At 38.5% G+C, this 20,123-nt stretch overlaps 1 protein-coding gene across 1 annotated transcript in view; it reads right to left on the bottom strand.

Moving 5' to 3' along the window:
* The window catches only part of LOC116697113 (uncharacterized), a 34,299-nt gene that overhangs the window by 3,982 nt on the left and 10,194 nt on the right, over nucleotides 1–20,123 (bottom strand). The window contains exons 12-60 of the mRNA XM_032528436.1: nucleotides 19,989–20,082; nucleotides 19,206–19,349; nucleotides 18,677–18,879; nucleotides 18,440–18,537; nucleotides 17,858–17,970; nucleotides 17,594–17,770; nucleotides 17,476–17,501; nucleotides 15,592–15,692; nucleotides 15,335–15,357; nucleotides 15,190–15,211; nucleotides 15,056–15,083; nucleotides 14,476–14,554; nucleotides 14,204–14,350; nucleotides 13,812–14,023; nucleotides 12,536–12,636; nucleotides 12,280–12,398; nucleotides 11,976–12,149; nucleotides 11,864–11,895; nucleotides 11,647–11,744; nucleotides 10,838–10,860; nucleotides 10,722–10,743; nucleotides 10,613–10,640; nucleotides 10,392–10,473; nucleotides 9,665–9,820; nucleotides 9,376–9,587; nucleotides 9,186–9,289; nucleotides 8,465–8,583; nucleotides 8,166–8,321; nucleotides 7,736–7,950; nucleotides 7,452–7,537; nucleotides 6,683–6,819; nucleotides 6,454–6,579; nucleotides 5,964–6,154; nucleotides 5,777–5,865; nucleotides 5,342–5,469; nucleotides 5,070–5,197; nucleotides 4,808–4,925; nucleotides 4,464–4,682; nucleotides 4,159–4,329; nucleotides 3,228–3,377; nucleotides 3,080–3,144; nucleotides 2,812–2,941; nucleotides 2,516–2,601; nucleotides 2,301–2,430; nucleotides 1,251–1,441; nucleotides 960–1,050; nucleotides 711–846; nucleotides 438–628; nucleotides 93–254 (exon numbers count right to left, since the gene is read on the bottom strand). Of these exons, the coding sequence (XP_032384327.1) occupies nucleotides 93–254; nucleotides 438–628; nucleotides 711–846; nucleotides 960–1,050; nucleotides 1,251–1,441; nucleotides 2,301–2,430; nucleotides 2,516–2,601; nucleotides 2,812–2,941; nucleotides 3,080–3,144; nucleotides 3,228–3,377; nucleotides 4,159–4,329; nucleotides 4,464–4,682; nucleotides 4,808–4,925; nucleotides 5,070–5,197; nucleotides 5,342–5,469; nucleotides 5,777–5,865; nucleotides 5,964–6,154; nucleotides 6,454–6,579; nucleotides 6,683–6,819; nucleotides 7,452–7,537; nucleotides 7,736–7,950; nucleotides 8,166–8,321; nucleotides 8,465–8,583; nucleotides 9,186–9,289; nucleotides 9,376–9,587; nucleotides 9,665–9,820; nucleotides 10,392–10,473; nucleotides 10,613–10,640; nucleotides 10,722–10,743; nucleotides 10,838–10,860; nucleotides 11,647–11,744; nucleotides 11,864–11,895; nucleotides 11,976–12,149; nucleotides 12,280–12,398; nucleotides 12,536–12,636; nucleotides 13,812–14,023; nucleotides 14,204–14,350; nucleotides 14,476–14,554; nucleotides 15,056–15,083; nucleotides 15,190–15,211; nucleotides 15,335–15,357; nucleotides 15,592–15,692; nucleotides 17,476–17,501; nucleotides 17,594–17,770; nucleotides 17,858–17,970; nucleotides 18,440–18,537; nucleotides 18,677–18,879; nucleotides 19,206–19,349; nucleotides 19,989–20,082 (5,833 nt within the window). The remainder of the gene's footprint in view (nucleotides 1–92; nucleotides 255–437; nucleotides 629–710; nucleotides 847–959; nucleotides 1,051–1,250; nucleotides 1,442–2,300; nucleotides 2,431–2,515; nucleotides 2,602–2,811; nucleotides 2,942–3,079; nucleotides 3,145–3,227; nucleotides 3,378–4,158; nucleotides 4,330–4,463; nucleotides 4,683–4,807; nucleotides 4,926–5,069; nucleotides 5,198–5,341; nucleotides 5,470–5,776; nucleotides 5,866–5,963; nucleotides 6,155–6,453; nucleotides 6,580–6,682; nucleotides 6,820–7,451; nucleotides 7,538–7,735; nucleotides 7,951–8,165; nucleotides 8,322–8,464; nucleotides 8,584–9,185; nucleotides 9,290–9,375; nucleotides 9,588–9,664; nucleotides 9,821–10,391; nucleotides 10,474–10,612; nucleotides 10,641–10,721; nucleotides 10,744–10,837; nucleotides 10,861–11,646; nucleotides 11,745–11,863; nucleotides 11,896–11,975; nucleotides 12,150–12,279; nucleotides 12,399–12,535; nucleotides 12,637–13,811; nucleotides 14,024–14,203; nucleotides 14,351–14,475; nucleotides 14,555–15,055; nucleotides 15,084–15,189; nucleotides 15,212–15,334; nucleotides 15,358–15,591; nucleotides 15,693–17,475; nucleotides 17,502–17,593; nucleotides 17,771–17,857; nucleotides 17,971–18,439; nucleotides 18,538–18,676; nucleotides 18,880–19,205; nucleotides 19,350–19,988; nucleotides 20,083–20,123) is intronic.

The following is a 20,123-nucleotide window of genomic DNA, read 5'->3' as shown; positions in this document are numbered from 1 at the left end:
ATTCATTCATGAGAACAAAGAAGCACATTGGCTTACACACACACACACACACACACACACACAGAATACACTTGTTTACTTGGTTTGCTCACCAAGCTCGGGTCCCACTGCCCGTTGGACGAGTCCATCAAAGCATAGAGTGTGTCGATCTGAGTGATAGTCCACAGGTTGATGTCACTAATGGTAGCCACACGGGACGCTGGGCCTAGGAGCCGAACCTGATTTTCTGGGATCGTCGAACTGGCAGCGTAAGCCTAAAAATATGCGAGAATCATTTTCATGCAAAAGAGAATCAGTCAGGTATTTGTTTAAAGTTCTTTGTGGATTTTATTTTTAAATAGTCAGAATGACTTGCTGAGTTTAGTGTATATTCTTCTACTTGTTTTGCTCTGTTTAAAAAGCCATTTACAAACCAATCACATCTTCCCATCACCTACCTCTCGCAACTTGCTGAGAACAATCTTGAGGTATTCCACCTGGTCCACCTTCATAGTGATGGCTTCCAAGTTGTCCTTAACGATCAAGGCGCTGAGGCAAATGTTGAACTGATTTATGTCGTCATAGTTGAAGGGGAACGTCTCGTCGCTGATGGTCACCTGGGTGATCATTCCAACTGTGCACGCATTTACTAAAAACACAGGAGGAAAAAACAAAAGTTAAAATAATCAAATCACGAAGACAAAAATAGCAGCTCATGGAAGGAGACTCACCGATCGATCGCTTTGACTTGACTTGGTTTCTAATGGACTTTCTTATTTCTTCCTTCATTCTCCGCCTCTTCTTTTTGTCCACTCCTTTGTCTGCGATAACTTTGAGGAAGTAACGCAAGAAACTCTGCTTTGTTTTCTGCTCGTGGAACACAAAAAACAAACATCACTGACCTCATTCCAACACCAAACAGGAGACATAATGCCGCTGACCTCTTCTCCTAAATGCATTTATTCATGTTTTTTTCTCACTTTGTTAATGTTACTGTAGAAGGTTGAGGTCAAATACAGTGGTAACATCCCGAGGTCCTTCAGAGTCTGGCCGTCCCATGTTGATGGAGCTCTGGTTATAGAAAAATAAAGAAGGTAAAAAGAGTGAATCAAACTGAAATTCACTTTGTTTGAATTGTTTTCTGTTTTGATCGATTTAGGAAAGAAACAAAGAAAAATAGGGGGGCATATTTTAAGAAATCTGCTGATACTACCAGGACAAAAAATAAATAAAGAGGTTTTATGATGATAAGAAAACTGCTGTTGACGTACCCGTACTGTGTTTTCCCGCTCTGCAGTAGAGCTTCGACAGCAGCTGCCTGAGCGCCGGTGAGGTCCGGACAGTTCTTGAGTTTTTCCAAGATGGACGGGTCAGAGTTCTCGATGTAGGTACCCTCCAGAGTGCAGCACATGTTTCCCAACACCAGTATGTTACCCGCAGTCAATGTCGTGTTTTTTATACCCTTAGAAAATGAAATGAGTAAGAACAGAAATTAATAACATATTGATATATAAAAAGAACTGTGAAGTACTGTGCATCTGGATTTGGTTACCTGTAGATTGTGACTTTTGTTTTTACACTGTGATGTACACTCTGACATATATTTTTTAAATAATTTTTAATGCTCAGAGAACAATTTAAATCAGGAGTTTAATTAATCATAGTAATAGAATAACATCTTCAAAAGTGGCTTTCTGAAGCATATCTTGAATTCTGATCAGCCACTTCTTAACTATGGAGTCTAAGTAATTTTTTCTATAGGCATTTTTCACCTTCATTGGACAGATTAAAGTATAGAAATGGAAATAGAGGAGAGAGAGAGGTGTATGACATGTAACAAAGGTCCCACGGCTGGAATCAAACCAGCGTTGTTGTTGTTACGTGGCATGCGCCTTAACCATTCAGCTACCCAGACACTCTAGTCCTAGACGGATTTAAGAGTAATGGTAAACTATGACAAAACTAAAGATCAGATCGGAGCACAAAAAAGAAAAGGTTGAAACAGACGGTAAAGTCATTGGAAAAATGTCCTCGCCATTTTATCAAAAGTTATTAGTTGCTCTTTGGTGGCGCTCTTCTTGCTCTTAAGTCTTCCTTCTTATTCTTCAAATAACTCATGTGTTTCCACAGAAAGACAGCAACAATTGAAAGTAAATCGGTTTCCCAGGAGATTTCATTTGAACCTTTGTTTAGTCCCAAGCTTCATTCAGAAAATTGGTTTAGTAAATTCAACTCTAGGTGATTTCTGATAAAGCCAGCTTAAAGTACAGAACATGGAAACATTTGAGATGTATGTGTTCTTCTGTTGTTTAGGGACTCACCAGGCAGCTCCTGGCATTAGCAAACAGAGCGGTCAGTTTGTAGCTGAGGGTGGAGGAGAAGATGGAGAAGTCTGCTTCTGCCAGTTGTTCAAAATAGAACCTGCAGCTGGCCTGTGGCACCAGGGAGTAACTGTAGAGAGACAGAGAGACATTAAAACTGTTCTGACAGCCATGTTTTAATAACAAACCTGTTTTTAACTTTGGTCTAAACTCACTCATAGTACAGCAGCATGTCAGGAGGATATAGGTCGAAGCTGGTGGCATCTGAGTCATTTTTAATGTAATTATACATGCAGGTCAACTGTTGGTGAGACAAGCAGAAACTTTGAATTGTTAGTATATATCTCCTTTATTTTCACATTAAGCTGGGATTTGTAGGTGAAAAGATGCTGAGGTGAAAACCAGCATATATGGTTAAAAAGTGAATTTTTTTTAAATACAGTCTACACCACATACAGTATGGTGACGTGAACATGTTGACGCTTTTTAACACACTGTCCCGCCCTCTCACCTGAGTCTCAACCAATGGGACCTTGTTCTTGCCTTTCCTCCGGCAGGCTCCAATCAGCTTCTTGATCTGCACCTTATTAACATTTCTCACTCCGGTGCACGTGAACCCTTGCAGCACAGTGGATGACAAACTATACACACACACACACACACACACACACACACACACACACACACACACACACACACACACACACACACAGTAAGTTAGTTCCATACTGACATTTTGTGTAAACTCTTGCTTTATTTAAATCTTCTGAAGTGCTCACTTGTTTGGACCTCCCAGCATTTCAGTTGCAGATTCCGCAGCCATTATTTCAAAGAACAACTCAACCTAAAAAAAATACATAGTTTGTAACAACAGCAAAAGCGCTCACTACAAACATGTATATTTCAGTGTTGAAATACACCCCCTACTTGCTGATATGTCCATTTCTTCTGGTTGAGTGTGTTGATAACGCTGATGTTATTTGAGAAGCCCAGCAGCTGAACACGAGGGATCTGATTGGCCATATCATCTGGAACGTTCTTTATGATCGTCTCACTGTTGCTGTTCACTGATATGATCTGGGTGAAGATGTGAGAGGTTAAATGTTTTTAGTATTTTTTTTTCTCTCAACCAGTTGTAATCTTTACCCATTTACACTGATTTGTAACCGATTCACAATGCATTGTTCCCTCCCTACTTAATAAGCTACCTTGTCATGTATCTTTGTCTTCGTTTCTCTACATCTTGCGCATTTAATTTAGTTTTTACCCTATTTTACTGTATTGTTCTTACACTACGTGGGAAAGGTGAACACAACTTCAAATAATTGTAATGTTCCTTATGTATTAACTTAGTTCATTTGATATTTTAATACTTTATTTTTGCCCTAATGTAACAAAAGTGGGGGACTGAATTGCCCAGATAGTTTGTCTTTTGGACTTAAATTAACCATAACTCTGCATGTTTTTTTATTTTATAGAGTCTTTAATACATATTCTTTGTTTATGGATGCAGTTATATTACCACATATTGTCATTCTGTTTCTCCATGTTGTATTTTTTCAATTGTTAGTTTAGTATCTATGACATTTACTGCGTGTACAGTATGTTTGTTTTGGAAGAGGGATTCCTCCTCTGTTGCTTTCTTTCTCCCTTTTATTCTCAATTAACGTTACTTTTTATTTGTGTTTTTCCCTTATCTGAATTGAAGGTCTTAGGATAGAGGGTGTTATATGTTGAAACATTGGAATATAATCTGGGGTAAATTTGATCTTGGACTACATCAATAAAATTGACTTGACTTGAAAGGATTTAATTACTTTATCGTACAAATCCTGTCACAGAAGGGAAGCCATCATACCTGAGTAACAAAGATCTGCTGGACAATCTGTGGAGCGGACAGCATGTATCCCAGGAATAAAGGATTTTTGGATGAAGTAAGCAGCTGGGAGCCGCTGATGTTGCTGAAAGTGTTCGCAGGAACACCGACAACAAGAGAGCCCAGCATGAACAATGACGACGAGCTGTTGATCTGGTGGGATGAAAAAAGGAAGAAAGACACAAATGAGACAGACTTATTCTGACTGGTGTTCCCACAGACACAACCAAAATCTAATCTGGAATCAATGTAACAGACAGACAGACAGACAGACAGTCAGCAGCTACCTTCATAAGCCCTGAAGACATCAGAGACTGGATAATGGCACTGGCCTGGCCTTCATTCCAGCCTGGAACACTGCTGAGAATGGAGATGGCACCATATAGATCCTGAGGCTTTATCATATTGATCTGACCGGTCGACAGGCTGCTGCTTTGGCTGCCGAGGGAAGTAATGGTCGCAGCATTGATGTTGTCACCAAAGTTACCTGCCAAAGCTGCAGCAATCTACAGAGAAAAAAAGCAAAAACATTGTCAGTGACAATCTGTGAAAAAAGTAGGTCTCGGCAGAAAACTAAACTGCTAATTAATGTGTTTTTGTGTAAGTGTGTGTGTGTGTGTGAGTTTATCACCTGTGGGTCCATGGTTGTACAGAAAGTGGTCAGGTTCTGAAGAAGCATCATACTTTCTTCTGGTGTTAGCTGGCTGAATGTCGGACCAGGAGCGTAACACCGAGCCCATGGAGAAAGTCTGGATAGAGAGAGAGAGAGAGAGAGAGAGAGAGAGAGGAGGAGAGAGAGAGAGAGAGAGAGAGAGAGAGAGAGAGAATGTTTGGTTTACACACAGATAGTATAGTATTTGATGTGTGAGGGGTTTGTAGCTGCGTAGACTCACAGTAAAGGGCTGAAGTTGCTGTCCTGTTGATAAATGAGCTGGGTGTAGTAGTTGGTGAGGTTGAGAGGTAAACCGGAGTAATTAAAGAGAGCGAGGTTCAGAGGGTTCACTGTAAACACCTGGAGAACCTGCAGAGAGAAGAGAGAGGGGGGTATATAAACACTGAAAACGTGTTCTGTACATGATTAATCAATCTATTTTATAATTACATTTCAATCCCAGTGAACAAAAGCTGAGCTGTAGTTTTAGATTTAACAAATTAGGTTCAGTACCTCCGCAGATCCAAACGTCTGAAGATCCTCGAGAGTGAGGAAAGGAATGAAAAGGCCGATGTACTCAGCAAACCAGGCTGTGGAGTTTAGTTCCGGGTCGCCGGGGTTGTAACACCTTGGCACCGTGGCTAAAAGGACAAATTAGAAATAATTACTTGGAGAATTTTGCTGAAGGAAGATAGTGAGATAAATAAGGAAAAGAAAATGAAAAAATAAAGTGAGGCTAATTGAGACTTTTTTCTGCATGGAACATGTTCTCCTTTTGTAACTAGCAGCTTGGCATCAATAAAACATTACCACATTAATTCTGAGACACTGTTCTTGGTGCTTTTTTGTAAAACAAGTCGCTAAAAGGGTCTAAGTCGCCAAATCTAGCAAAAAAGTTGAGTTGGCAACACTGTCAAAGACAAGCTCTCTTTTATTCTGGAGACTGACCTGAGGTGAGGTATGCTCTGATGGTGTTGAACACATCTTGCCTCGTAAAGTCTGCAACAGTGTATTTGTATTTCCCAAGGACTGAAACGCTAAACCCAAAACACAAGATTTAAAAACATTCATATTGACAAGATATTTAAAAAAAAATAGCAAAATGAGCATCATGTCTTGTGAAAACCACACATACAGCTTTTGGAAGGCCAGGCAGGAGGAGTTGTATGTGACATTGGGGCTGATCAGACTCTTTGTGAGGAAGACCAAATAGCTGTTGAGGCGTCGGTCAAACCAGGCGTTGACCTCTGACAGCTTGGTGCTGCTGAGCGCCATGGGCCAGACGCAAGGCAGGGTGGGCCGCCGCACCACCCCCGGGAGAGACTCCTGTTGCAAATGTATACAATAATGTTATCATATCATCAATGTGTGTAGAGTCTTTTACAAACTCCTACATTAGGCCAATGAAGGGGACCAGGGAAGAACTTGCTTAGATGCGTGTTTTGCGTCCCAATAATCAATGTCCACAATCTGTCTGCACTTCAGGTGCTGTGACCCATTTATTTTCCTTTGCACACTTCTCTAACAATGACACACAAACCTGACACAGTGAGAATATGTCTGCTTTGTGTAATGGCTCCAACAGTGCGTTTTAATTTCTTTGCGTTTGGGTGTGTGGTACATACGGTCTCTAGGAACATCGGCGTCTGGACGTAGTTTCTGTAGATGACACATAGCTCGGCATCGTTGTCGACAACATTAGGGCGACGGAGGAAATCTGCAAGATCTGATGGAGGTATGGAGTTCACCAGCTAGAGGAGCAGCAGACAATAAATAAGTCCTCATCACATCCTTCAACCCAACCACTGAAACTATCCTTCTTTTAATCCTCTGTATTATTGTTTGGACACACACCTGATTTACCCTGTCCTTAGGCATGAGGGACAAGAAGGTGGTGACGTTGGGGAACTGGAATCCCATGAATGAGCTTTCCAGGAAACTGTAGAAACTGCGGTTGTAGTTGTTTCCGTAGCACTGCATAGGTATTGGTTCTAGAATGAGAGGTAGAGGTAGAGGAAAAGAGTTTTTTATACAGGACAGCTGAAGATGTGAAAGGGGAGAGAGGGGGAATGACATGCAGCAGGTTGGAGTTGAGCATGCGCCCGCTGTAGTAAGGACTGAGCTTATGTAGATGTGGCGCATGCTCTACCAGGTGAGCTATCCAGACTTTAATTTTGACTTGACAAACTTGAAAATAAAATAATATAAAGCACTGCTGTATATCAGAGGGCTGAACATGTTAATGTTAAGATGTGTTACACGCTTCTCTGACATAACAGAGGAGATTATAATCAGATAAATAAATAAAAAAAACTATGGACATACCCAGTTACCACTATATAGAGTAATAAAACGCACATAAATCTAAGCCTATCGTTACAATGATTAACAGGTACATTATTCTCACATTATTTAATCTACAAAATAATAAACTCCTTACTTTCATAAATGAAATTAGCTGTACTCTGACCTAAAACAATTGCACTCCTTGGAACTTCAAATCTTAGAAGAGGTGCAATTTATTTCTATTTTACAATTTTAAACCATGTGTATTTTGTTCCAGGGAAAGGTAATGTAACTACAGTAGGCCTATTGCGTGTTACTTTCAGTGTGCTTTCTTCACCTGTGAGAATCTGAATGATGTTGTTATAGATTTCTTTCTTTGTAGCATCACCGAGAGAGGAGATTGTTGAATTCAGGGATTTGACTCTGAAATAAAAGAGTAAAAAATAATACAATCAATAACTTTTATTTAAGCTGTTAGGCTACAATCATTGATATTGAATGGAATCCCATAGAGATGAGGTCTTACGTTTTTTTTCCTAAACCAAGAAGGATCCAATTTAAAAATGAACTTGATTCTAGTCATATAAATCATCAGGTCTGTCCTCATGGCTGTAGACTTACCCCAGCTGCTGGATACTGCAGTTTCTTCCCGACAGTATTCTGAAGAAGGGCCTGACATTCTCCGATGACAGGTTGACCAGCAGGACGGGCAGTCGATTTTGGAGCCAAAGCAACACAACGGAATCACCCACCGCAGGATCTGAGAGGTTTGCCCGATCAAACACAACTTGCAACATGGCTGACCTCACCACGATGGGCAACTTGTTTCCATGACCCTGCAGGAAAAAAGAAACAACAAAATATGTCAACCCCAGAGAGAAAGTTTTAAGAATAAATATCAGTTTTCCTGCAAAGTAATTTATTTATTTCTGCGAGAAGTGTAATTTTGCTGAAGGTGTGGAGCTTCTCCCATGTCGAGTCAACATTCAAATGGATGAGTTTTGATATCTTGATATTAACAATATATTTCACTTCATTTAAGCACACTCACCAGGATAGCAGGTGAGAAGTCATCAAAGAAGTCAGCGAGGAATTTGTCGGGTACATATTGCATCACCTTGGCAACCTGGTCAGGAGAGGTGAGCTTGTTGGGCGTGGAGGACAGGTCAGCCAGCTGTCTGACGGTCAGCTGCGACAAGGCTTCCATCTGTTACACACACACACACACACACACACACACACACACACACACACACACACACCAACATAGATGGTCAAAACACATAACAAAACAATACATAATACATAATCACATAAAATGACAGCAACACACAATGTAATCATAAGTACCGGATTATAGTTGGGATAAATCCTCTGCAGGTCCTGGATGGACGCAAAGACAGAGAAACCTCCGAAGTTCTTCTGCAGCCACTCTCCACTGTTGCTAGTGTTGGAGCTGCAGCTGGAGTCTGAACAACAAAAACACACACACAACAAATTCAACTTCAATGTATGCTTTGGATTATGGGTCATCCATAGCATCAGGTATTTATTTTTGTCTTCCCCAATATTTTATGGATTGCCATGAAATTTGGTACAGACGTTGAGGGTGAACGCACACAAATGAATACTGCTGACTTTGAAGACACCCTAAGTTTTCCTCTGGTGCCACCTACAGATTTCCACTTTGTCATGACATAAGCATGCCAACATGATAAAAAATATGCCCCAAACACCACCTTTCTTGAAATACACAGCATTTTGTTCCAATGAAGAGTGAAAAAGTGTTTTATTAGAACTGACACATGTGCTATGGTTATCATACTCCTTCTGTGAGGATCTAATAATAGCAAAGGTGTCTCTCCATTTTTTTCATCCAGCAGTATTTGTTTACAGGTGTACAATGAGTTTTACAGCCTGACTGAACTTCTACTGTAACAGAAAACAATTGAAAAGGATAGTGTAGGTTACTATTCACTTTTACACTACATACACTCCATATTTTTTAAAATCATAATTAACATACTCAGTGTCTTTGACACTCCATCTTTATAGACATGTGAGAACATACCTGTTCTGTTATTAAAGGTCAGGAAAGCCTTGATGAAGTGTGTGTAGACATGAATCTGCCTGGAGAGTGTCATGCGTGGCTGGACACTGCTCAAAATCTGCACACTGGAAAGAAATGAGGGTTAATTTGGTTAATGAAGATATCTTGAAAACGCCACTGGTTCATGGTTTAGAGGCTTTCTGCTGCTCACATTTGCTGGTAGGTGCTGCAGTGCAACCCTTTCGTGACAATACATGAGAGGAAATCGGGGGAAACGGCGGGCAGGAATGGGCGAAGCCGCTGATTGAACCACAGCTGGATGAGGGTGGGTTGGTTGAGGCTGGCCGTGTTGAATGTGTCCAATCGGATTTCTCGTATAGAGTCTAAAATCACTGAAACTGCAGGATTTCTCGGGTCCAGAGTCTAAAAGACAAAACAAACATTCAGTGTCTCGATCTTATGAGGAAAAGGGTAAAGTGAAGAGTACTGTTGATTCATACCGTGTTGGTTAAGAGATCCAGAGCTACATCCAGCACATTTGAGGCTTTGGAGAGGAGAATCTTCCAGGCTTGTCTTGAGCCGCTGGAGTCGGAGGAGCGATTACACGCCAACACCGCCGCCAGATCTGCCGCTTGCAGCGTTGACAGCTGTGTGACCTTGAAGCAGAAAGACAACAGGGGAACAGAAGTTTCAGGAAAGTTGTCGTCCAAGATCCTTTACTTAAGTAAAAGTAGAAATACCACAATCTAAAAATACTTCAAAAGTAAAAGTCCTGAATTCTAAATGTTACTAAAGTAAAAGTACAGAAGTGGTACTGACAAATTGTACTTAAAGTATTGAAAGTACTTTTTATGGAGAACATCTACATCAAACGTGTAATATTAATGTATAGAATATTATATTATTCTGTTTTTATCACTAACAAGTACATGTAAGAGCATTTAAATGTTGCAGTTTTTCACTATGAAGTGTATTTTTAATGTTGTAAATTACTGGGTAGATCATGTATGTTACTGCATATCAAAAGAACATATATGTTTTTAATTAGTAACATTGAGTGTTAAATAAACGCACTGGGTAAAAAAGTATATTACCAAAGTATGAAGTATCATAAAATGTAAATACTCAAGTAAAGTACGAGTACCTTTCAAACTACTGTACTTAAGTACAGTACTTGAGTAAATGTACTTAGTTACATTACACCCTGGAACTGTTTAGGTGACTTACCGAGGCACAGGCGAATTCCTCAACAGCAAAGTCACAGACACGTTCGTTCATCCCTTCGCTGAGGTTGAGCTGCAGCATTGTGCTGTAGTTTCAAAAGAACAGGACATTAATGTATTTATGGACAGTTATTACTGAAAGTTCAAAGCAAGCTCAAAGTAAGAGAGAGAGGAGAGAGAGAAAGAGAGAGTGGGTGAGAGAGACGAGTGGTTTAGAAATCCCACCTGTTCACTCCAACACAAATGTCTGTTTCTGTGAAAAAAGCAATAAATTAATTCGTGGTGATTATTAACATTAAAATATTGAATTATGTTGTAGATTTTTTTAATTTACCGTTTGCCATGGTAACAGTGCACTTGGAGGAGAAACAGATTAAGATGGTTATAAATCTTTTTTAATATTAAACAATTATGAGACTAACAATATAAAATAAAATCCCATTTAATTACCTCGGAAGTGTATATGAGGCAACCTATAATAGAAGCAAATGCAAATTAGTTTACGGTATAGTTTGGAATTTGCATATTGAAATGCTTATTTCAATGATAAGAATACATAATGACCTAATAACATGGAAATAAAGACAGGTTGATGTAGAGGTACTGTATGATAATAAACCTGAATACAAAAATATTGATTATAGCTGCTTCAAGGAAATGCTTCCTCTTCTATGTGTCTCAACTCGTTTTACCATTATCACATTTCATGTAGTAATTTTCAATCTCCATATGGGATTCCTGATCCCCACTACTTGTTGGGAATCCACAGGAATCAGCTTTTACCTCAATGTATTCTCAGTGCAATAATTTGCAGTGCTTTTCCAAAAAATAAAAGTAGGTGCTCGTTATGCAGCTGCAGACAGGTGATCTATAGGAAATCATAATGTGTACTGTACAGTAAGTTACTTTTAATGTACCGACTGTCCCAGATAGCTCCAACATTTAATAAAACCAATGTGGAGCTTATTAGTTTTTTTCCAACATCAATGTAATGTTTTCATTGCCAGTAATGCCACCAGAATACTTTTTTATCAACCCTTATCAGAGCAGGACTGCAAAGACCCAAGTAAACAATGCTAAATAATAATATATCAAGGTGAAATTTGGAGAAATCGGTCTAAAATGACAACATCAAATCAAATCTTGGGTATTTTTTTCTGATGATTTTCTTTCATCCTTTCATCAATGTAAATTTGTCAAATTATTGTTATCATATTACAACTATTTCTACAAAATTCTACAGACACTGTGCTTCTCACCTGGTGGTGTGTACAAGGATAACTTCATCTTGGTGAACGTGATGTCTAAAGCTGCAGCAAGAGAAACTGTAGGAATGGCCAAGTCCATTCTTGCAAACCTAAAACAGCAACATGTGGAAATAACATCACAAATGTACTGTATGTTTTATATAATTATGTATAAATAATCAATGTACAATTTATAAAACAACATTAATATATACATATATAAACTCACAGTAGTTTGTATGATGCACAGGATAAATTCCCCTTCAAATACAGAAAACAAAGATTATACCTTCATCAAGCAGTGCAAAGTGTACATTTTGAATGAAGGGACATCTTTTTACCTGGTAATGGTAATAGACAAGGTATCCAAGGAATGAGCGAAAGTCCTTCTCGTCAGGTAACTTCGTCAGGTAATCAAAAACCGTATTTATGATGATGCTTTTCTCTACAGAAGTAGGAAAACTCAACACCAGCTCTGCATCCTGAACCGGAGTAAGACGTTGTATGGCCTCTAGCTACATGGAAGGCAGGAGACAAAAAAAAGTTCACCCGACACTGAAAATAACAATGCAATAATGACTGACTTTTTTTTTTTTTTTTTTTTTTTTTTATAAATCCTTGATCTTATCAGGAAATAACTCTTACAGGGTTGAAGTATGGGTTGAGACCAAGCATCTCTTTGAGGGACAAAAACTCAGAAAATGGACCCAGATTCTTCATTAGCCACTCTGCACTGCCGTTGGAAACAGACCCACAGCCTGAACCTGGACAAAGTCATGAGGATAAAGGGATATCTGTAAATGCTATATATATATATATATGTGAAAAACATATTTTTCAAGTTATTACTTTTGAAAATAGTCACAGTGTTATGTTCAAGTTCAGATCATGTCTTCAGTACCTGAGTTTGGCTTTGACAGGAAACGGAGGACGAAATCTTTGAGGACCAAAAGCCGTTGATTTCCAGTGTAGATATTAAAATTGCGGATCAGTACCTGCAGTCTGACAAAAAATCAGGGACATGATGAATATTTCTATCTCTCTGAGGGCAATTTAATTATAAAAAAAAAATGGTCTAACAATCTGATTACAAACTAAAAAATAACTGTTTGATGAATGTTGCAAATCTTAGACTCAGCTTGTCAAGCTCAGATTTACCTGTGCTTCACTTTACATCGGTGAAGCACAGGTAGAGAGGGTGAAAACCTTTAAATTCCTCGGCACTTACATCAGCAAGGACCTCTCCTGGTCTCACAACACCCAGCATATTGTCAGTAAGTCTCAACAACGGCTGTACTTCTTAAGAAAGCTGAGAAAATTTGGTCTGTCCACCAAACTCCTTAGCAATTTCTATAGATGTACAGTGGAAAGCATCCTGACTAATTCCATCACAGTGTGGTTTGGAAACTGCACAGTACAGGATAGGAAAGCTCTCAAACGTGTGATTAAAACTGCACAATATATCTGTGGAACAGCTTTTCCATCACTGCAGGACATTTATAAAACCCGGGTAACTAAGAGGGCACATAACATTATCAGAGACACTACACACCCTCAGCACATATTGTTCACATTGTTACCTTCTGGCAGACGTTATAGGAGCCTGAAAGCCAGAACATCCAGACTTAAAAACAGTTTTTATCCACAGGCCATCAGGCTGTTGAATGACTCAGTCTACTGACATTTTTACTCGCAATCTAATCACCGTTTGCACTACACTGTGAATGTTGCATTTGCTCAATGCATATGCTTTTTATAATGTTTTTAATGTCTTGCTGCTGCATGCAATTTTATACTTGAATCTTTTAAATTTATTGTGTGTATATTGTGTACTTTTTATATTGTGGGAAACGTTGCAAACTTAAGAATTTCATTGCATGGTGTAAAATCTGTGCATATGACAAATAAATATCTTGAATTTACATGATTTAATATTCATTAGCATTAGCCTGTTAGCATATGAACTTTAAAAGTCCTATGAATATATATCATTACTCCCTTAGAAATGCAATAATTTGTTTTGCCACTTTGGGACAGCAGCTGAAGTTGATATGACGAACATGTTAGCAAATACATTTAGACAGCCAGCGGATACAAAGCAGGTATGGAGATGAAGACGGTTTTAAACACAGTAACATGCATGTTGTGGATCTGTATGTCTGTGGAAAATCTCTTACATTTGCTGGTATGAAGAACAGCTGAGGTTTCTGCTGCTCAGACAGTGCAGGAAGCTTCCTGATTCAGGTGGCAGGAACTTGCTCAGACGGCCGGAGAACCACTTTGCGATGACACTGCTATTCATCAGCTGCTCATCAGTCAGCACTGACACTCTCATCTCCCCAATCACGTCCAAAATCTGAGACGCTGATGGACCAACAATAGCCATGGGCTGTAGGAGAGATCAATTGATTGAATCAACATAGATAATATGATATATGAACATATATCCATCTTCTTTAAACTGATTTACACTTTTTTAGTCTATTACATTTTAATAATTCCCTTTAAAAATCCTAAATAAAAGCAGAGGATGTTCTTTAAAGATTTAATAAGATAAAAAGATACTGACCATGTTAGCCAGCAGGTCCAGAGCTGGGTCCAAGACAAATGATAGCTTCGTCAGCAGCATCTTCCACAGCACTTTGGAGTACTTGCTGTTTCCGGGCAGGTTACACTCTATAAGAGACACCAGCTGATTGGCTGTGAAGTTCTCCAGCTGTATGTGTGAAACAAAAAATGGTCATTTAGCATTTAAGCGTGCATACTGCGTAGAAGTTATTAACAGAAGTAAACCTTTGTATTTCCAATATGACTTTGACTCTTTTAAAATTAGACAGTCACCTGGGCACATGCATATGTCTCCAAGGCAAAATTGCAGGGAACTTCCATGGATGTGTTTAGGTAAGAGTTCTGGTCAGAGCTGTGAATACATGTCAAAATTAGATTAGATTAGATTATACTTTATTCATCCCACAACGGGGAAATTTTGTTGTTAAAGCAGCAGCATTTTTCAATAACAGCAAAAAACAAAAACACACAAGCAAGTAAGCACACAAGAAATACAGGCAAACAATAGACAATGATTATATGGTAGACTGAGTAAGCAAAATGGCGTCAAATAAAGCTATTTTAAAGTGTAAGTGACGTTAAAATTAAATTGAATGTGTAATTAGAGTAATGAAGCAAGAGTCGGTAGCATAATTTAAATTATATTAACCTGTGACCATAAATATTGAAAAGTAAGTACTTGTAATAAAATAATATAAATACCGATATTAAAGATAAACAGAAAGTGTGTGGTGTAGATGGGAGAAAAACTGGAACAGAAACTACAACATTATCAAGTAGAATACATGTCAGCGCAGAGACTATTAAAGCACTTCATTGCAGTTTTGATTACAAATAATATCAAATAGGATACCTGTTAACTCCTCTGCAGACTTCAGAACCTGTCAAGAAAAGATAATATCCAATGATTTAAGCTCTAACAAAACTAACAGTAATGTAGTGAGTAATAAAATAAAACTTTCAAGGGAGGTGTCAAAGAGGTCTTACCATTGTACTGGGTTACTGGGCACTGTGAATGACATATTTAATACATTTAAAAGACCAGTTAAATATTTCAGTAAAATAGAGCTACACATTTAAATCAAATAGATTGATTGGCAATATAAATTGAACAAATTTAAAGAAATCTCACCATGACGTTATCTGGCACACACGCTGTCCAAATCAGAAACGGAGAAAAATGATATGGATTGTAATACACATAAATACAATCTAACAAATAATAACTTGGCTCCTAGGCAGAAGGTAAACGGGAGGTAATAGTTGCATTGTGTTTATGGTCATAGCAGTATATTTTTGTGTGTGTGTGTGTGTGTGTGTGTGTGTGTGTGTGTGTGTGTGTGTGTGTGTGTGTGTGTGTGTGTGTGTGTGTGTGTGTGTGAGACTGACCTGGATCTGCTACCTTGCTTATCAGCATATCTATATTAGCCCAGATGACTGGTTCCAAATCTCGTGGCAGAAGTGATATGGCTCTGTACAATCTCTCTAAGCTGACAAATGAAAAAAAAATAAAAAATTAAACATTAAGTGCCTCAAATGTGTACTTAAATGAATAGTTTGGATCTTTAGAAGTAGGGTTGTATGATGTACTAATCCATAGTCAGCGTGTTAGCCACAGAACATGGCGGTCGACGCGCCAACAGCAGACAGGAGTACCGACACGGAAGCTAAGCAACGTACTGCTGAGGACTGGAGCAGCAGCAAAACATATTTTAGCCACCTTAAAAAATATTTTGAATATTTTTATTGCTGGCGTCAGACAGCCCTTTCCGACAAGAAACTGGAGTCGTTATATCCATCTACGCTCACTTCAAAAACACCAGACTTCTTTGACAAAAACAGTAATTTAACATCGGAGAACCTGGAAGTTGCTGGTCTACCACTGTCTTGATCGTTTAGTTTGTTTGCGGCATTGTGTGAAGTTGGTGTTTTAAAATGAATAGTTACACAATTATGTTTCATTTAACTATTTTCATTGTGTGACTATTGTGCTATTGCGTACATAATAATTGTGTTTATAGATACTGTTTGATGGCAAGGTAAAGATATGAAAATTAGTGCTGTTACACGATTAAAATACTTAATCGCGATTAATCACATTCATTTTACAGTTAAATCGCAATTAATCACACATTTTTATCTATTCTAAATGTCCCTTCATTTCTTTTTGTGCCATTATTTTTTCTCATTTTAATGCTCTTATCAACAGAAAAAGTGGATTGGCTTGCTTCGTGTAAATATTTTTTTTTAATTGAAAACAACATTGGCATATATCCTACTGTAGTGTTCAATTTCACACGTAACATTCTCGCTTGGAGCAAATAATCTCTCACACAATGTAACACTGTTCATCAATAAAAGGGTGAAAAAAATACTTTGACGAGGGGGCGGAGAATTCGCATCAGCTGTGTGCTTGGCCATCAAGTGGTATTTCAGACTGGACGTGCTGCAATAATAGTTCAGTTCACAACAACAAAACACACAGTACACTTTGGTCTTGTCAATGGAACCATTTGGCAACTTTTTAAAAGTAAACTTTCCATCCAGAATCTTATTGCCATCCGTTTCGGCATCTTGCGCTCGCCATCCACTCAAAATGTAACGTTACTACTCTTTGGCCGGCTCGCAAGCCCAAACATGTGTGTGTGGCGTGCCTGTTGTTGTTTTTTTCGGTTGAGCTAGATCCATGGTGGTGTTGTAGTTTTTCTAACGTTACTAGTTGCTGCAATAGCATGTGAAAAAAACTACAAAGTTTGCAAGGCAAAAAAGAACATTAATCTTGCGATAAAAAATGTACAGCGTTAAAATGGGTTTGCGTTAACGCCGTTAATAACGCGTTTAATTGACAGCACTAGTGAAAATATTCTAAATATAGCATGCATTTAAACTGATGATGATTTTTTTCAGCTGGGCCTATTTAAAGGTGGCTTAAATACATTGTTCTGCTGCCCCCATCCACAGCAGAAGCCTACATTGCTAAGCATCAGCGTTAGTACTTCTCCAAACTAGAGGCCTACAATCAACTGTAGGCAATAAAATGACTATAAATAAGTACATCATACAACTGCACTTTAAAATCTATCTACCAGCCCTTTAAGCACATTACTTGAGAAAATGTACTTAGTGTAGTTACGTTCCTGCTCTGGTAATAACTGTGTTTGTCATATCAAAATGTCTGCTGTTAAATAGGTCTTCTGGTCTAATATAAAAAAATTTGGCTAAAATTAATCACCAATGCAGCGGTAAGTTATAAATGCATCTGAAAGTACTCACATGTGTTTGAAGACATCACAGGGTATCTGATGAATTGAATATTTTACAATTAATGATCCAGGACAGTTACAAGTTTTCCAAAAGCAATTAAACTTACATATGATTACAAAGCTGTTACCTTATATGCGTTTTGGCGGAGGCTGCTCAGGATGTCTGGAAGTTTCTTGTATTGAGGAGACTCCAATAGGAAGTCAAATACTCGGTCGATGACAACGTCTTTCTCAGGTGGAGTAGGAAGAGGCAAAATCAGCAAGTCTGCTATCTGACTTGGAGACAAGAGTGGAAGAACCTCCAGCTGGACAGAAGACAAAAGAAAAGAAATGATTAACAATGATCAAAGTGAGTTACAGCATTTTAGCCTGTCAGTGTTTTCCAGACTTACTCCAGAGAAGTTTAAGTTGAACTTGTAGAAGTCAGTGATGGGGATGATACTTGAGTAGACACCAAAGTTGTTTAGCAGCCATGCACTTTGATTGGAGGAGATACATCGGGCCACTGAAACATACATCAATTAATTAACTAATGTGTATTTATTAAAATTAACAGCATGTATTATAACTTTATCTAGACACTATTTTTTATTCAAGCGTGGTGGAAAGTAACTAAGAATTGTACCAAGGTATATGAGTATTTCCATTTCAGGCTACTGTACTTTGACTTTTACGACACAACATTTTTTCCCAGTTAAAGTTACTAGTTACTTTTAAAAAAGTTACACAGACCATATTATCAGCTTTTAAAATACAATACGCTGTTACAGAAAATATCAGATAAAATAGTTCAAATTGGCTACAGTTCGAACAACTAAAACAGTAAAATGTTGCTTATCCATCACTGATAATCTAATGATATAAAAGACTTACTAAAAGGAGCCGTTTTTTAAAAAAATGTTAAAAAAATGTAAAAATGTTTCTTTAAGTACATTTTGCGGCTAATGTTTCCTTTCTGCTGAGGGTTTACTTACCCGGGGTTCGGTCATGCAGCAGGAAGGGATAGATGAACATCTGATAGATTTGATAATTAGGATACATTGGAGGCTCATGTTTGCCAAATTCCGCCACACTGCCATATTGAATAAGAAGAGAAAGAAATGACAATTAATACTCCATACAGTGTGTTTGTGTGTGTGTGTGTGTGTGTGTGTGTTGTGTGTGTGTGTGTGTGTGTGTGTGTGTGTGTGTGTGTGTGTGTGTGAACGCACAGTGTGTGGAAAACTGGGCAGGAGAAGTTCTTGGTGCTGAGGCAGGACATAATGTCTATGGGGATGTTGGGCATGAGGGGCACCAGTTTGATCTGAAACCAGAGCTTGATGAAGTCTGGGTCATCCAGATGTTCTTGGGTCAGAGACGGAGACTCCGCCTCGCCAAAGATCTGCTGAATGTCGGCTGCCACCTCGCTGAAGTTCTACAGGAGGAAAAAGAAGCACTAATTTTAGATTTTCTTTTCAAAACGCACAGAAAATGATAAAGTAAGAAGTTAAAATTCATGAAAGGTTTTGTATACAATGATCTGAGTGCTAGTTGTGTGTTTGGTTTGGTTTGGTTTGTAACATCTCTCTCATCAACATTACATTTTTAATTGACAGGTTATTTTCAAGTTACTAGCCTGTTTAAAAGATAGATCATGATATGCATTTAAAAAAAAGAATTACCCAAGATTGGAATTTGGCATCATGCCCTATTTACAGTAATACAGCCATTTAAAAAACTTTAAAAGGTTGATATACTCACTGCTGTTGACAACTCTTTGATCAGTGAGTTCAGACGTCCTGTCAGCTCTACAATCAATCTCATGACCGTCTCCTCGGTCATTATCAGGTTGCTACGAGCAGCGCAGTGCAAAACATTGGCCACATTTTCCACCGCATCAGTCAGCTGGTAGGATGAAAAGAAAAAAAAATGGGAAGACAACAAGCTACTTTAGATTTTTAAGCAAACATCTGACAACAAGGAAATGTTAAATTGTGCCCTGCCACACGTATTTCGTTACTTTGTGGTAATGTCTGAAGTTCTACCATGGACTCTGTAACATTTGTTTGTTGGTTACCTTGTTTCAAGCCATTCTAGCGTGGTATAGAAAGCCTGCGGGAAGACTCAGCTTGATTTGTGCCAGTTCTCATTCATATTCAATGAGCTAAGCTGCTTGACTCTGATTGGGTAATAGCGAGCCAATGAGAAGCTGGCAATCAGTATCCTTTACCCAGCGCAAGTGGGCGAGCTCATGAATAGTTATGAGCTCAGGCAACATGACATCAGACTGACCAGCTTTTGTAATTGGCCTGATTTCTCCGTTTATTTCTTTTCAGTGGCTAGAGCTGACAGAGGAGGCAGCAGTTCATTTTCACATTCACAACATAACACAAACACATATGGACCGAACATATTTTTAAAAATGCAAGTAAAAACGGTTTTGTGTGGCAGGGAACCTTTAACCAAAGTTTAAATAAAGAATTGAAGACAAACTTGATTAACTTTTTTTTTTTAAATATGTGAAAGAATAGAATGAAGCCTCACCCCGCAAGGTTTCTTATCGAGGGTGATGCTACAGACATCCTTGACTTCGCTGACAGTTTCAGAGGTGTCATTGTCCATATTATTATTCAGATGGCTGCACACAAACAAGACATAAACGTACATTTCAAGTCGTTA

Source organism: Etheostoma spectabile, chromosome 2 (assembly GCF_008692095.1).
Source record: "Etheostoma spectabile isolate EspeVRDwgs_2016 chromosome 2, UIUC_Espe_1.0, whole genome shotgun sequence".
NCBI classification, from domain to species: Eukaryota; Metazoa; Chordata; class Actinopteri; order Perciformes; family Percidae; genus Etheostoma; species Etheostoma spectabile.
Note: the sequence above shows the minus strand (reverse complement) of the source record. Positions and strands in the feature narration are given on the sequence as shown.